The sequence below is a fragment of the Myiozetetes cayanensis genome, unplaced genomic scaffold (assembly GCF_022539395.1).
Source record: "Myiozetetes cayanensis isolate MyiCay16 unplaced genomic scaffold, myiCay2020 scf10, whole genome shotgun sequence".
Taxonomy (NCBI): Eukaryota; Metazoa; Chordata; class Aves; order Passeriformes; family Tyrannidae; genus Myiozetetes; species Myiozetetes cayanensis.
The window spans coordinates 2229403-2244129 of record NW_026086605.1 but is presented as its reverse complement, the minus strand read 5'-3'; the positions used below and the strand labels follow the sequence as shown (position 1 = coordinate 2244129).

The 14727-nt window shown below is 46.6% G+C and overlaps 1 protein-coding gene across 8 annotated transcripts in view; it reads left to right on the top strand.

The window, feature by feature from the left end:
* The first annotated feature begins 234 nt into the window (after positions 1–234).
* FGFR2 (fibroblast growth factor receptor 2) overlaps positions 235–14727 on the top strand; it is an 81833-nt gene continuing 67340 nt past the window's right edge. For 4 of the 8 annotated variants that reach the window (XM_050335319.1, XM_050335310.1, XM_050335302.1 and 1 more), the window contains exon 1: positions 5050–5306. In XM_050335319.1, the coding sequence (XP_050191276.1) occupies positions 5132–5306 (175 nt within the window). In that variant the 5' untranslated portion in view covers positions 5050–5131. Of the gene's footprint in view, positions 507–2697; positions 2822–5049; positions 5307–14727 lie in introns of those variants that run through there. The other 4 variants (XM_050335293.1, XM_050335277.1, XM_050335328.1 and 1 more) reach the window with 4 other exon arrangements.

The window sequence follows — 14727 nt, the reverse complement described above, 5'->3', positions numbered from 1 at the left end:
TGGCAGAGCCCGGCAGCGCCGTCCAGGAAACGGCTCGGGTTGCAGCGGGGGGAGTGACCGGGGGAGGAGGAAGGAGCCGGAGGAGTGCGCCGAGCGGGGGAAAGGGGGGAGAGCGAACCCACCTCCCACCCGAGGGGGCTGTCGGCGTGACAAAGCTGCGGCGGCTCGGGGCGGGCGGCTGGATGGAGCGGAGCGGGACCCGCGGCGCGCTGCTCGGCGATGCCCGCGCGGGGGAGGAGGCGGCTGCTGGCGCCGGGCACGGCGGGCTCGCCCCTCTGAGGCGGTAGCCGCTGCGGCCGAGCGAGGGGACGGGACGGGACGGGGCGCCGGGCCGGCTCCTGCCTCGCCTCGCCGCCCTCCTGCCTCCCTCATCCCGCGGGGGATGCGCCAGCCGGGGCCGCCCGCCGAGTGAGCGCGGCCGCACAGGAGTTTCCCTCCCCGTCCCGGGAGCACCGCTCGGCACCGCTCCCCAGCCCCGCGGAGCGGACCCAGCGCTCCCGCCGCAGGTAAGGGCAGCGCCGGCCCGGGGGAAGGGGCAGCCCCGGCGGGGGAGGGCTGGGGGTCCCGCCGCTCTCTCGGAGCGCCTGTGCCCGCAGCAGCGCTCGGGCGGCCCCGCGGGGCCTCGCACCTGGAGCCCGCCGGCCCCGGGCGGGGATGTGGCCGTGCGGGGCTCTGGGATCCTCCGAGCTGGCGGGGATGTGCCGGTGCGGGGCTTGGAGGTTCCCCGAGCGGGCTGGCTGTGCCGGTGCGGAGCTCGGGGGGTGTCCCGGGCGGGGATGTGCCGGTGCGGGGCTCGGTGAATGTCCCGGGCGGGGATGTGCCGGTGCGGGGCTCGAGGGGTGTCCCGGGCGGGGCTGTGCCGGTGCGGGGCTCGGGGGGTGTCCCGGGCGGGGATGTGCCGGTGCGGGGCTCAGGGGTGTCCCGAGCGGGCTGGCTGTGCCGGTGCGGGGCTCGGGGTTCCCCTGGCGGGGCTGCGGGTCTGTTTGTCCGTCCCTCGGTCGCCACGGCGGTGCGCGGGGAAGCCCGAGCAGCACCGCTGTTTCCCTGCCTGTCCCCTCCCCGTTCCCGCTGGGTGCACGGGTGTCTTTGGGGATGTTTCCAGCGGTGACAGCAGGACGGGCAGCAGGAGGGGGTGAGAAAGAGGGGGCTCGGCCCCGGGAGAGCAGCCCGGGGTCGGTACCGCCCGGAGCAGCCCCGTCCTTGCCCCCAGTGCTGCGGGAGCGGGGCCGCGGGGCAGAACCGCCCTGCCTGAGATAAGGGGGGGAGAGAAATCCTCAATGAAATATATATTTAAATGCAAAACGGCCCCTTCAAACTGGGACCCATTATGCGTTTGGTGTGAAACGCTATCAACATTTAAAACTTCATTGTCTCCTTTGTACCAAATCCCTGTAAATCTTCCACTAGCCTTTTCTCATTTTCATCTGAAAAGCCTGTTTGGGCTGAATAGACAGCAATCAGCAGCCTCTGGACTTCTCTCTCTCTGGAATGTCAATTAAAATGCAGATTTACCCCCCCTCCCCATCTCTTGGTGGCAAAAGACTTGAGAAAAACAGGATAGTCCTGGAAAGCAAATGAAAGAAGTTCAAACAATGAAAAAGTACTGAAGCTGCCAGCCGGTTCCCATTAGTCCTCCAGAATTAATGTTTAATAGCTGTGATGCGCAGATTTGCTCGGAGATGGAACTGTGATGAAGAATCTTGTTAGATATATATGTATGTGTATATATATATGTGTATATATACACATAAATATATATATATTTATGGGTTTGTGTGTTTCTGTCAGTTTCTGTCAATACGCGATTCCCCTGTCAGTGGAATTGTGTATATGGTGTATGTGAGAAGCTTTAAAGTTTCGTCTACCTGGATTTTTCTGATGAAGCTCCTGGGCTTTTAGGGCGCTTGAGGTTTCTTAGTGGAGGGAAGGTCCATGTTTCATTCAGATTTTGCTATTCCCTGCCCAATAGAGAAGATGCTGAAAAGTTATACAGAAAGCAATGTATTGATTTGGTTAACATACTCTACAAATTGTCCTCTCCCTGGGGAGTGATAAACATCTTATAAACAACAATGGAAGTAGATTAAAAAGAACACTGAGCATTGAATTTAATTAATGCCACTGCTGAACAAGTAGTACTTGTTTGTGTGTGTGAGTGTGTTTAAACTGAAGTACAGCTTGGAGGAATTTGGTTGGGCTCCCAAACCAGTCTGCTTTCCCATGCTTGTCAGTTTGGCAAAGAAAATTTGGGCAGGTATGTGACGAGGTGAAAATTGACTTGATGAGCGGAGTGGCAAGGAGAGCCATCAATCATTGGGGGCTGACAACTCCTCCCCAAAGTGTAGGCTGAGAAGAGAGACAGAGTTCCCTTTCAAGGGGAAAAATAAACACTACGTGTGGCTTTCACTGAGTCTGAGACTCCAGGAGGGATTATGGTATTGTAGTCAGGAAGCCAGAATTGTGGAGGCCAAAAAGCATGCTGGGGCTGTGTTCCAAACATTGAGATAGAGGTACATAATTATCCAGCACAGGAGGTCTTTCCAGAGGCTCGTCCCCCAGCAACTGTGGCAATTAAACTATGAAAAGAATTTGGTTTTTCATCTTCATCGGACTTTTGGGAAAGGGCAACCCTCGAACCCTGGTCACTGCTGCGGTGGTAGAAAGTGGCTTGGCTCCACGGATGGGTCCAGAGCTCTGATTTTTGCTTTGCTGCACCTTTGCAAGCTACGATTTTGAGTGAGTGTTCTGCTGCCCTGTGGGTGAAGAGTCCCTTCCTTCTGCTGGCAGATGTTCAGGTGCAGAAGCCAGCAAAAATCTTCAGGTGAGGAGACGCGTGGCCAAGGAGGCTTGTGCTGCACTTGAGGATTTAGGAGGAGGGTAGGAACCATAAACATGCTTTCAGTGGCATTTTATGTAGTCTGAAGATCTGAAATAGCAGAAATCTCGGTGGAGCTAAAGCTGCTGGAGTCTAGAATATATGCTTGCGTTCTGGTATGTTTTCTTTTTGCAAAGTTGTGATTGAATTCTGCATTTATTGACATAGCCTTTAAGCAGGGTTTACAGGATGATGTATGGAAATTAAATCAGCGTTACATCCAGTCTGTTAATTAGGGGTTTCTACCCACTTTACAGCTGGATAAACTGAGCTGCAGAGCTGTGGCTGCCAGACGGTGGGGCCGGAGGTTGAGCTGGGTGGCAGCGTCCAGGGGGGCTGCTCTGGTCCTTCCCCAGGCACAGACCGGTCCCAGAGACAGAGCTCTCTTCAGCTCTACACCTGCTCTGTGCTTATTTAGAGAAGGGCTCGGCAAGCTCTTTGCAAATGTTTGTGCAGTGGTCTGGTGGTGTTTTCACTGGAGATTTAATAGTAGTTGCTAGCTTGTGGTGTGGGATGCTCGTTCCGAGCTAAAATCTCTAAAGCAGGGAGAGAGCTTTGAGGTGATACCAGCTGAGGTGAAAAAAGCTTGCCCTGAAGTATCAGAGATTCACCTGGAATGCCGTGTATTAATTATTTTCCCCAAGTGCCTTGTTTATGTCATCTGAAATCTGTTACTACTGACTCCAGAAGTTACTCTATGTAGAACCCAAGATAAAAGATGCCTCAGCAGCATTTCTGTCCTTAGAGCTGTGAGCTTTGTATGTAGCAGGTAGCAAAAGGCTAATAAAATCTGAATTAACTTTTTAATGGTTGGCTTTTTAAGGGGAGAACATTTGTCCCTGTTTCTATGTGCTGAGGTACCACTACACCACATCCAAATGACAGGGAGTTTGGAGAAGTTTTGACTTTATCTCTACATTCCCTGCCTTTTTAAATTCTTAAGTGTGAGGGCAGGAGGGAAAAAGAGGTTTTCTGTTATTTTTTCCTTCAAGCCAAGTGCTCTCTAAGTTTCAGTTGGGTTTCATCACATCTAAGATGAATCATTGACCAGATGAGAGCAATTGCTGCAGTTACTTGTTTTATCCATCTACTGAGCGTTACCATCTTTCATTTTTGAAGCGGAAAATCAGGTCTAATTTTCTGGTTGAGCTGTTAAATCACCCTGTGAGAAGGATGCTCTTCTGACCCTCACCTGGCATCTTAGTCTAGTGGCAACAGGGTCCCCTGAAGGGAGTGCCAGATACTTTGCTGCCACTTCTCTCTCCCATCAGCCCATGCCTGGATTACCAGTTAACTCCATTAATTGAAATTAGTTTTGCCTGTGAATAAAATAGACCTTTTTTCCCCCTGTTGAAAAAAAAAAATATATATCAATAAGCATCATTGAGAGAGGGAGAAAAGAAATGTTTGTCCACACAGCTTGGCATGTATGGATGGAAAATGATGCTGAGCAGGTCTCCCACGAAACTGCAGTCTGTACCATACTTCATACAGATTTTAATTGCCTGTAATGTGGTGGAGGGAACCAGCATGACTGTGAAGATAAGAGCCTTTCACTTGTTCAGGGCTCTGGGCTTTAAAAGGACACTGAACCGAGTCAGAAGAAGGTACATCCATAGGGGAGCTGTGGAAGTCCTGAGGTGAAATAAAGTTTTACAGATTTTCCAAGACAGAGGAGTATAATTTTCAACCGTTTTTCTTGTGGAAAATTACTGAATTCTTGTAAATTCAGCTGGCTGCAGAACCGCCTAGGTGAAGGAATGAAAAACAAGGCAAACTTACATAAACCTTCAAACAATAACAGGAATATAATTTGTATAATTGTGGTAATTTTGGAGCATTACAGGTTATGTGCCTGCACATGTGTGTGCCTCTCGTTTTTTAAAACCTGTATGTTTTTCTGTCAGTAAAATAGCTCTCTAAATAATGTGCTGAGAAGTGATTTTGTGAAAACAAGGAGGACTTGGTTACGCCTCAGGTGATGATGGAAACTGCTAACAGAAGATGAAAAGTCACTCACTTTTCACATATTCTCGAAGCTGGAAAACTATTTTTCCCGTCCTCCTCCTCCCCTCCCTCTCAGCCTCAGCTCTGTTCGAGGCTTTATGAAGTTTTTTTGGTCTGTGTTGTGAGATGTTTCTGCTGACAGTGTTCAATCTCTCTCCTCCTCACAGCAGCCGCCGTTGTTCCAAGGGAGGAGGCACTACCCTGGCCGAAGGCACGGCTTTCTCTCCATGCTTCTCTAGAGGTGCTCAGATGGGATTAAAGTCCACATGGAGATATGGGAATGGACCAAGAATTTACTCTAAAAAGATGGTCAGCTGGGATTCAGGTTGCCTTATCTGCCTGGTGGTGGTCACCATGGTTGGACTTTGCCTGGCTCGACCTTCGTTTAATTTAGTTGTGGAAGACACCACGGTGGAACCCGAAGGTAAATCGCTCTAGAACCCTTAATTCTTTAAAAGGAGTTAATTTTAAATGCTTGAATGCCTGAAATAGAAGTCAACATCACCTGTGCTTTGGTAAACCTGAGGCAAGTAACAGACGAGCCCTGGAGAGTCGTGTTTTTTGACTCTCCCTGCTCCCACACGGGCCGTGTTTGTACAAGCACTCGTTTGTTTATTCTTATGCAAGCAAGTGGTGTCAGTGATTTCACTGGGGACTGTCATCACGTTGTACAATCAGAGTGTATGGCTGGAAGTTTTCAGGAATGGGCCTTTAAGGAAAGCAGTCTGTTGCACTTTACACGCGCGTCGCGTGTCGCTGCCTCCAGGAGCGAAGCGGATGGGTTGGCTGGGTGTCTCTGTCGTCGTCTTAACCTGAGAAGTCCAAAGAACTTGGTTTTCGATGGTGTGGCCTGGATGTTTAGTTCTGCCAGGCACTCTGCAGAGGTGCAGCTTTGTTGGTGTTTGCACTCAGAACAGATTTCTCTCGTGCTGTCAATGCCCGAGCCCGGTCGGTGCAACGTGTGTGGGTGGATTGCAGGTTCTGCAAGCGTAGATGCTGAGATCTGAATAGCAGGGGCTTGAGTTTATTACTGTGAGAGGCTAACTGAGACCTTCACGTGGGAAGAGGTGTTTTGATAAAGTCTCCTATTTTTGAGCCTGCACCTGTTGGTATGTTCTTGTAGGTTTATCTGTTCCTCAAGCTTTGCAAAGCGGTTTCCTTCTCCGAAGAGCTAGGGAAGGGCTGCTTTTCTTATTGTTGCGAGCTGATTGTGTTTAAGAATGTTTTTACAGTGTTGTGCTGCATCTTTCCTGCTCTCTGAGCACCCCGAGGGGGGGAGCAAGTGAGGCTTCCTTCCTAAGGTTCTATCTGTCTTTTGGGAAGTGATTACAGTTCTAATAACTCTCAAGCTGCTGGTCCACAGAGCATTTCTGGTCTGGCAGAGCTTGCTGGAGAGAATTTGGCCTTTACCCATCCTGCTGCTCATGTCCACGAGTACAGCTTGGTTTTTATTTGATCTGTTTTCACGCAAAACTTATTTGTTTCTATCCACTGCCTCTAAAAATAGGCATCACCAGCTAACACGTTTTTGGAGTCCGTTCCAAGTACATTTTTATTGATGGCAAGGGATGAACTATTTTAGAGATGATGAGCCCTCTTCCCTAGCAAGCATTCCTGAAAAAAAACTCATGAAGTACAGCAATACTGTCATGTGTCAACCATAGAGATTGTTGGTAGCAAAGATTTTTGTTGTGTTTTTTTCTTTCGAAGGTAACCTGAGAATTAAAAGGAAAGAAAAAGAAGCCCAACTCTCCTCACCACTTGCTGTATGATTTGTTAATTGAACATCTGGTGCCTTTTTGGCTTTTCAGGCAAATGACAAAATCATGAATAATTCTGGTTTCAGACTGGCTTTGTAGTGAGGTCCCCTAGTTTTAGGGTTAAGTTAGAAAGAATGTGATTGCAGAATTGGTGGAGTATTTTATGGGAAGAAGAGTAATATTTTTGAATGATGCCTGATAATTTTTCAACTCTTCAGTGAAAGAATAGATTTTATTGTCTTAGAAAGCACATTTTAAAAATATATGTTTCTTCCACAGTGAATATGGAGGGGGTAGAATCTGGGTTTTATCAAAGAGTAAATTGTTAAAAGGGATTTAAAACTTCTTCCCTGGGCAGGAATGTTACTGACATGAAACAATTTTAGATGTGAGAACCCAAATCATTACCAGAAATAAGAAAAAAAAATCAGAAAGCGCTTCTAAGTTAATGGCATACTAAGCTTTTATGCTGCAAAATACAGGGAATTGTGTGGGATTTATATCTGAGATTTGGGAAATAAAACCTCCTTTATGTGCTTTGTTAAACCCCTTTTAAAAAAATCAAAACAAAACCAAGTTTTTACACAATCACCTTCTCTGGGTTCTATCACTGCCACCCACAAGCTCTCCAAGCCAAAACCAAAAAAAGAAAAAAAAAAAACCCTTCACATAATCTCTTCAAAGACAAAGCAGACTTCTCTTTTAATTTAGTAAATGCCAAAACATTTTGGCCACAGCTAATCTTGGGGGGGTGAGGTGCTCTAATAATGTAAATTTTTCAGTGGGGCTGCTGACTGTGCAGTCATTAGAGCTATGACATTTCATACCAGCTGAGAAGGTCAGCAGGGCCGTGACCTTTGGTGACACATGTTGATCTGTTCCTGAGTCTTCCTTTTTTGTTAGATGCTTTTATTGTTATTGTTTATTGTCTTAGTGACTCAGAGTATTGGAAAAGCTGTTTGCAACATTAACAAGAATCGGGATGGTGGCTCTTTGTTCCTTAGGTTGTAACAGAGAATATACCTTTTCTCAGCCAAACATAACTTTCGGGGTATTTGCAATCATTTTCTTCAGGGTATCTGGTTAAGTATGTGCTTTAATATAAACAGTATTTATCTAGTAGGGCAATCAACTGCTTGGGTAGGTGCAGGACGTGCAAAATGTTGTCGTGCATCAAGGTACTTTTGGTTGTATGCAGTCAATCTTGAACAAATAAATATCCATGTGTGACCCTTGGATATTATTACTCTGTTCCATATCCAAGTATTTACACTGAAAATGGCACTCTGAGCCGCTGTGGTTGATAAGGTTGGTGCTGATATCGTGGGTGCTCACTGAGGGCTGGATCCTGAGTGTGGTGGGTCTCAGTGAGGTGCTCTTTTTCCCTTGAGCAGAGATGGTAAAACCCGAGGCTGTTCCTCAGTGTGAGCAGAAACAGGACCTGCAGGAGCTGGTGCGGGGACTCTCAGCCCTCAACTGTATCTTGCATCACGTGTTTACGTGTATATTTTTTGTCCTAGGGAGCATAAAGACTTTCTGCTTCTAAAACTTAGAAATAAACCCACCTCAGTGTGCACAAAGGAGCCATTCTGTGTGTCTGTGTGTGTGCCCAGGCTGCGAGGGCCTTTGATGATAGCCAGCATTTCACCAGGGCTCTGACCGCACACATAGGTTGAAGGGTTACTTTGTGAACTGAATAATTAGTTTAGACATATATTTGATAAATAGCAAGCTCTCCCTTGACCTCCCCTTGCCCAGGCTGTGTGTTATCGTTGTGCTGGGCAGCTAATTTGGTCTCTTCCCCCACTGCCACCACCTCGTGCAGTGCCTTGACGCTGTCCTTGGAGCACCCACTCGGTGCAGTGACATTGTGTCTCAGTTCTTTTAATTTAGGTCGTGTTTCAGAAGATTAATTTAAGCTTTCCACAAGGCACAGGCTGTTTCTGTGCCCTGTGAAAAACAGGCTGGTTCAAAATGGCCTTAAATTTGTATTTTGGAACAGCGAGGAAGGAGAGAGACCTCCTTTAGCAGGTGACAGTGTTTATAGTGGGGTTCAAAGCAAGTAACAACTTGTCATTTGGGTTTTAACTCGCTCACAGACGTTTTCTGGCTGTAAACAACATACAAATATAAACATGTTCGGTGCAGTGTCTTCCTTTTTGTAAAAATGCTGGGTAGCGTGAGCGAAATACCTCAATTTTTGTAAAAACGTCTGCAGTGCTTAAAGATGAGCGTCACCTGTGGCTGCAGTGGTCAGCACAGTCCACGTGGAGATCCCTTTTAGCCACTGTGAGCTGCCTGGATGAGGATGTGGGATTTTGTGGGGGTGCTCCCAGGGAGAGGGGATGCAGTGGTGATGGGCTGTCCCCCCGTCCCACAAGGAGCAGGGTGCTCTCCATCCTGGGGTGCCCCCATGGATCCTCTCCAGGCAGTGCCACCCTGCTGACAGGTGACCCTGCACAGCCATCATCTTCCATGGACAGAGGCAGTGTCCTAGCCACCAGGATGCTGCTTCCAATCTGGGAGGAAAAATAAAGCAAATAGTTCACTCACCCTCGTTACTGTTTTGTTTTGGCTCTTTTTCTTTTAACAAGAACAGTGGCTTTGACATATCTGCAAGTCAAATGAATAATTAAAACTGATTAGTTAAATCGGAGTTGGCTTTATCTTTTTAATTTATTTTACTTTTAATTTCATTTTAAGGAAGGGCAATTATCAAAGCCCATTAGGGAGGAATGTGGCATCCCCACAGCTTCGGGTGAGGGCTGGATGCCCTTTCAGGGATCTGGTTCAGTAAGTTATTTGGCCCAGTACAGGATTTGCCAGCTGAGGTTCTGGGGAATTGTACAAGCAGCCAGATTAAATCAGTCTTAATGTGTCCATTCTGTGTTTAAAATATGCAGTGCTTTAGCAGGGGCATGGTCTTGAGCTGCAAACTAATTGGGCATGGGTAGGGTTGTTATTTACAGTCCCTGCTGATGAAACACTGGGAGTCAGTGGCCACTATTTTGCAAAGTAGCAGAAATAATTGCATGTTTTATGCTTATCTGCCATACGGTTGCAGCTTTTTGAAGGGGTACAAAAATTATTAACTTATAGAAATTGGATTCCTTTAGTTATTTTTTTCTTTCTTTTTTTTTTTTTTTTTTTGAACCAGAAGATTTTTCAAAGATGCTGAGTTGTGAGGGTTTTTTATTCTTTTTTTTTTTTTTGTTTTAAAACCACTTGCATAGATTAGACCCCAAACCAGTGGCTGACTCCAATGAATGCATAGTTTCCTAGTTTTAAAATAGTTCTTCCTTGGCAGAGAACTTGCAACAAGTTTCAGTAACTTTTTTTTTTACAGACAAATTTACAATGAAAATGGTGACATTTCCACTTATGCAAGGTTGTGTACTCATGAGACGATGGACAATAGTCCATAGTGATGTTTTAATAATAACCACAACACAGCTCTTAGTGAGCATATTTCTATATCCAACCCCCAGCTTCAGTAGAAATGATCACTTGGCTTTAAACAAAAACATTCAAAGATTAGTGTTTTCTTAGAATTAATATTTAGTTTAGGATCAGGTAGGAATGCAAGAAAAATAGTTAACTATCCTTTTGTCTAGTTGGAGGAATCACATTTTTAAGTGTTAAACATTTTGAGAGTCCTCAAGGTTGAAGCTTTACAGTGAAACAGAGACTTTATTCAAAGCAAGGCTGCTGAGCAGTATAAATCCATGTTTTTAGAAGAACCATCACCCACTTAGGCAAGTTACATCTTGTCTGCTTGTAATAGCACACCTGGTTTGACTAGAAGAGAAAATTTATTTCAGTGTAGTTAAAGAAGTGCGAAATTCGGGCTGAAAAGACTCCAAAACATGAAATGATGAAAGATCTGGGGTTTTGCACCAGTGTGACTGAGGGTTTGGTTCCCCAGTGCAAGAGGGACGTGCTGTGCTCCTCCATCCCAGCTGGACAAGTGGGAGCACCTTGTGCAGAGCTGTCAGGACGTGCTGATTGTGTTCCTGGGAGTGGTGTTCCTGGTGTTCCTGGTGTTCCTGGGGGTGGTGGGAGACGGGGCAGTGCTTGGTGTGGAGTGGGGGGCCTGCCAGTGTAAAGCCATCCTCACAGCCATGGGGGGACTGATTTGAGGCTCAGACCTTTGAGTTTTGGTTCAGCACATCGCAGTGTGTGTCTGTAGCGGTTCCTGGGAGTTTTTTGGCACAGCGTGCTGCCCACATTGGAGACGCTCCCTTGTAGCACCGGGGACTAAACTGACTTCTGAGCGGATTGAAGGAGAAGTCGGAGCGACTGAGCAACTTTGGAGCAGCTCTGTAAGAGTCGGGTCTTAAATAAAGACCAGATTTTCAGGGGAGCAGCAGCCAACAGCTCCTGTTGTAATTACGAAACGTGCGCCGGGAGTGCTGAGCTGTTCTGGAAGTTTGGCCCTTCGGGTTTCAATCGGAGTCGGGAGCGTCAGCAAATCTGCCTTGGCATTTGCTCCTTGGGGACTGCGCTTCCCAGCAAGGGCAGTTGCAAAACAAGATGTTCTGTAAGAGGACTGGATTTTTTTTATGTGTGGATTTTTTTTTTTTTTAAAACTTTTAAAACCAGCTTATAATTCATAAACCAGTTAAATACGTCTCCAGGTTGTCCTTTCTCATCTCTTAATTATCGCTCCTGGTTTTCTTGTGCTGTTTTGGTTCGTTGGTTGGTTTGTTTTGTTTCCAAAAACCCCCTTTTTTTAGGGGTTTGTTCTTCCTGGACTCCTGAGTACCAGAGTACTCAGCACCTGGTATAGGGATGTGTCTTATGGGCTTCACTGTGTGCTGGTTCAGGTTTTTCTGCTGCTTGTCACCACACAAATGCCATTATCTGTATCCAGGAAAGGGACAGAAAGCTGAATCCTATGGTGCCACTTCATTTGCTTGCCATGCTATTATTATTATTATTATTTGTGGTTTTGGAAGGGCTGTAAGTGAAAGCATTTGGTGTGAACCTCAGCAAAGCTGAGGAGCTGAGATCTGACCTACTTTCATTCCCCTCCTCACACGCCGTTGCAAGTTGTGTGTAATTATTGCTTTTCCTCCCCCGCCAAAGAACTGGCTCATCAGTTTGGGACGTTGTTACCCGGTGTGTCGAGCAAAGTGCCTTACGGTAGCAAAGCCACAAGGACTGGGAAGGAGGGAAAATTCCTTTGTTCCGAGGAAACAGCTTGCCTATGTGAGGGTTTACTGGAAGGGGCAGGGTGCTGGGGTACTGGGAGACAAGAACGAGGATGAGAAGCTGGGGAGGAGAAAATCATGGTTTTGGTTTTATTTTAATTTTTTTGTCCCCTAGCTTTTCATGAGTTTCTGTTTGGAAAGGGGTTTTGTGGCACAGCAGTTATGACCTCAGGCTTTCTCCCAGGGGGCTTGTGGCTGTTTCTGAGTGGGGTTGGAGTGGGATGCTGTGGCTGGGGATGTCTTGGTGGGCTGCACAGACCAGGACAAGCCTCCAGGTGAAATCATGGTTGGGTGGATAGAGGACTGTGCGACAGCTTGGTTTTTAGACACAATAAAAAGTTGTGGGGTAGAAAAAACTCTGTAAGGTTCGTGCTACTCTTCCTCTAGGCTGGGCTGTATGGATGGGTGAGCTGCTGGCAGGACCTGCTGCTGGGCAGCAGGGAGAGCCTGCTTTCGTGAGACTGGCTTTGCAGGTTTGTGCAGTGCCCTGCTCAGTGTCTCAGTGTTGCAATATTTAATTTGTTTCAAGGAAAGTAATATGACTTCTAATTCTGAGTGCCACCACCCAGCAGTTCTTAAAAATAATTTAAAAACCCCCGTTCGGATTTTGAGTAGTGCTTGAGCTTGGTTCTGTTACATGTTGTTTAATCATGAAAAATAATCCCTTTTTGATACCACAGCATTGAAGTACCCAGATTTCTCCGATATTGTTTACTCACCAGGGTAGCACAGGTATTTCAGACGTGCAGGATTAACGTGGAGACTCTCTAATAAATCTGCAGTGAAGCACTGCTCGGTAATAGCCCTTCTCCTAACAATTCAGGAAGCATTTGAACCATCTTCCATTAGCATGGCAAAGTGCCCAGGAGCCACTGCTACCGTCAGGAGTGACGGAGGTGTCTGGAGTTAGAACTAAGCGTTGTGTAAATGGTTGTGTTCCACCTGGAAGGGCACGTAGCCAGCCTGGCTTTTGACTTCAGGGCTTGTTGTGCTCCTCTTTTTTTCCCCCCACTGGAGAGTGTCCTGCACGTGGAGCTGAACTTAACTGAGCTATGATGCCTTTTGCCTAAATACTGCTCTCCGTTAAAAGAGAGCCTGGTGTGCCTTGAAGCTTTGAAGTACTTGGAGAATATCCCATGCTGTGGATAGGACTTTCAAAAGTGCTAAGGGGATGTTTTGGGGATATTGTTTCCAATGACTTTTTTTTTTTTTTTTTTTTTCAAATCCCGCTTTAGGAAGTGGGGGGAGATGAATTTCAGGGGAAGAGGCAAGATGAGACTTCCAGATGAGCTGCTAAAATTAAGGGGATTTGTACAGTCAAGTAAAAATGGGACGGTGTACAAAAGAAACAACTGCTGACTTGCTTGTAGGGAATCCGAAGAGAAGTTCTCTGCATCCAGAACTAACACTGCAACGTTGAATTGTGCAATTTTTAACCTCGCAGTCGTAATTTATTTCTTTTGCACGTTGAGCAGTAATAGTCTTGAGCATGGCCTCTGGCAAACCTGGAAGAAAAAAGGTTGTGTTTTTGTGTTTTGGATTTATGCTATGTTCTGTTATGGTTTTATTGGTTGCTCTTGAAATGCAAATAAAGAACCTCAAAAAAAGCAAGCTACAGATTGGGATAGAGGCAAGAAAATACTAAACCCAAGACAAACCCCTTCACGACCAAATATACATTTTCCCAAGGCTGTACATCTTATTGTGGAGCCTTTCCCAAGCAGACTGTAAGGCTGGGTTGAACAATGGGAGTTGGTTAAATTACTCTGCCTGTTGGTTATGTGCAGGGTACAGTCAAGGAGATGTCAAGTTTTGCTACTGCTGAAAGAAACGATGAGAAAATTGGTCCTGGTTTTGAATTCTGCTTTTTTTGAGAGAGAAGATTAAATTTTTTTTCCAGCTTTTCATTTGAGGTTCTGGCAAAAAGTGATACATTTCCCCTTTGTATTGTATAATAGATTACATGAGAAGATTCTTCTGTAATGAGTTTGAAGAGCAGTTAATTATTTTTGAGATTGCATTACATGTGTGTTAAGTTTATATTGTACTCCCCAGCTCTCTTAATACAGAGACTCTCACTCTATTACTTCAGGCAGATGGTGGAGTTTGACTTGAACAGAAATAGTCAAGATTTAGTGCCTGGAACCAAAAGTTCAAATCCTGAAGATGGCCTGCAGTTCCTCATCATACTGATGGAATGATAAAAGGCAGCACAATAAAGTTTAGGGGCTTTGGTGTAGCTTCTGAAGGTTGAGGGTGTTCTCTCCCTCCATAGTGACCCAGTCTTTGTGCAGAAGTCGTCCTGGTGCTTTCCTGTTTCTTGCTCTGCCCCATATCTGGAGGGATAAATCCTGTGGTGACTGCTGTATAAAGAAACCCTCGTCCTGTACAGAGCGGAGCGTGAAGAGCGGGGACAAACAGGAAGGGGTTGCAGGGCAGTTCCCAGCAGCAGGAGGTGGCCTCGCTGGTCTCTCTGCTGTTTACTTTGAACTTGGCATGCTCTGAGTCTTCCCTGGCTTGGCTTCCAGGAGCACAGAGCACACACAGCCAAGCCCACGAGCATGTGATACTTGGCATTTTTGACGCACGTTGCGTGGTGGTGCAGCCGCAGCTCAGCGATCCCATCTGTAAAGACAGGTAGGAGCAAGCAGGCTGCAAGCTGTAGGAATTCTTAATCTCTGCACAAAGCCTCGACAAGTACAATTTCATTCCCTCCCTGAGAGGGAGTCTTCTTCCTTTAACTGTGGGAGGGGGTGAGTGAGACACACCAGGCTGAAACAGTTCATGTACCTCACCCTATGTCAACCACCATAATAGGGGACCTTATGAGGTTTGCACCCTCTCCTGCTGAGTGCAGTGGGGCCCACGTGGC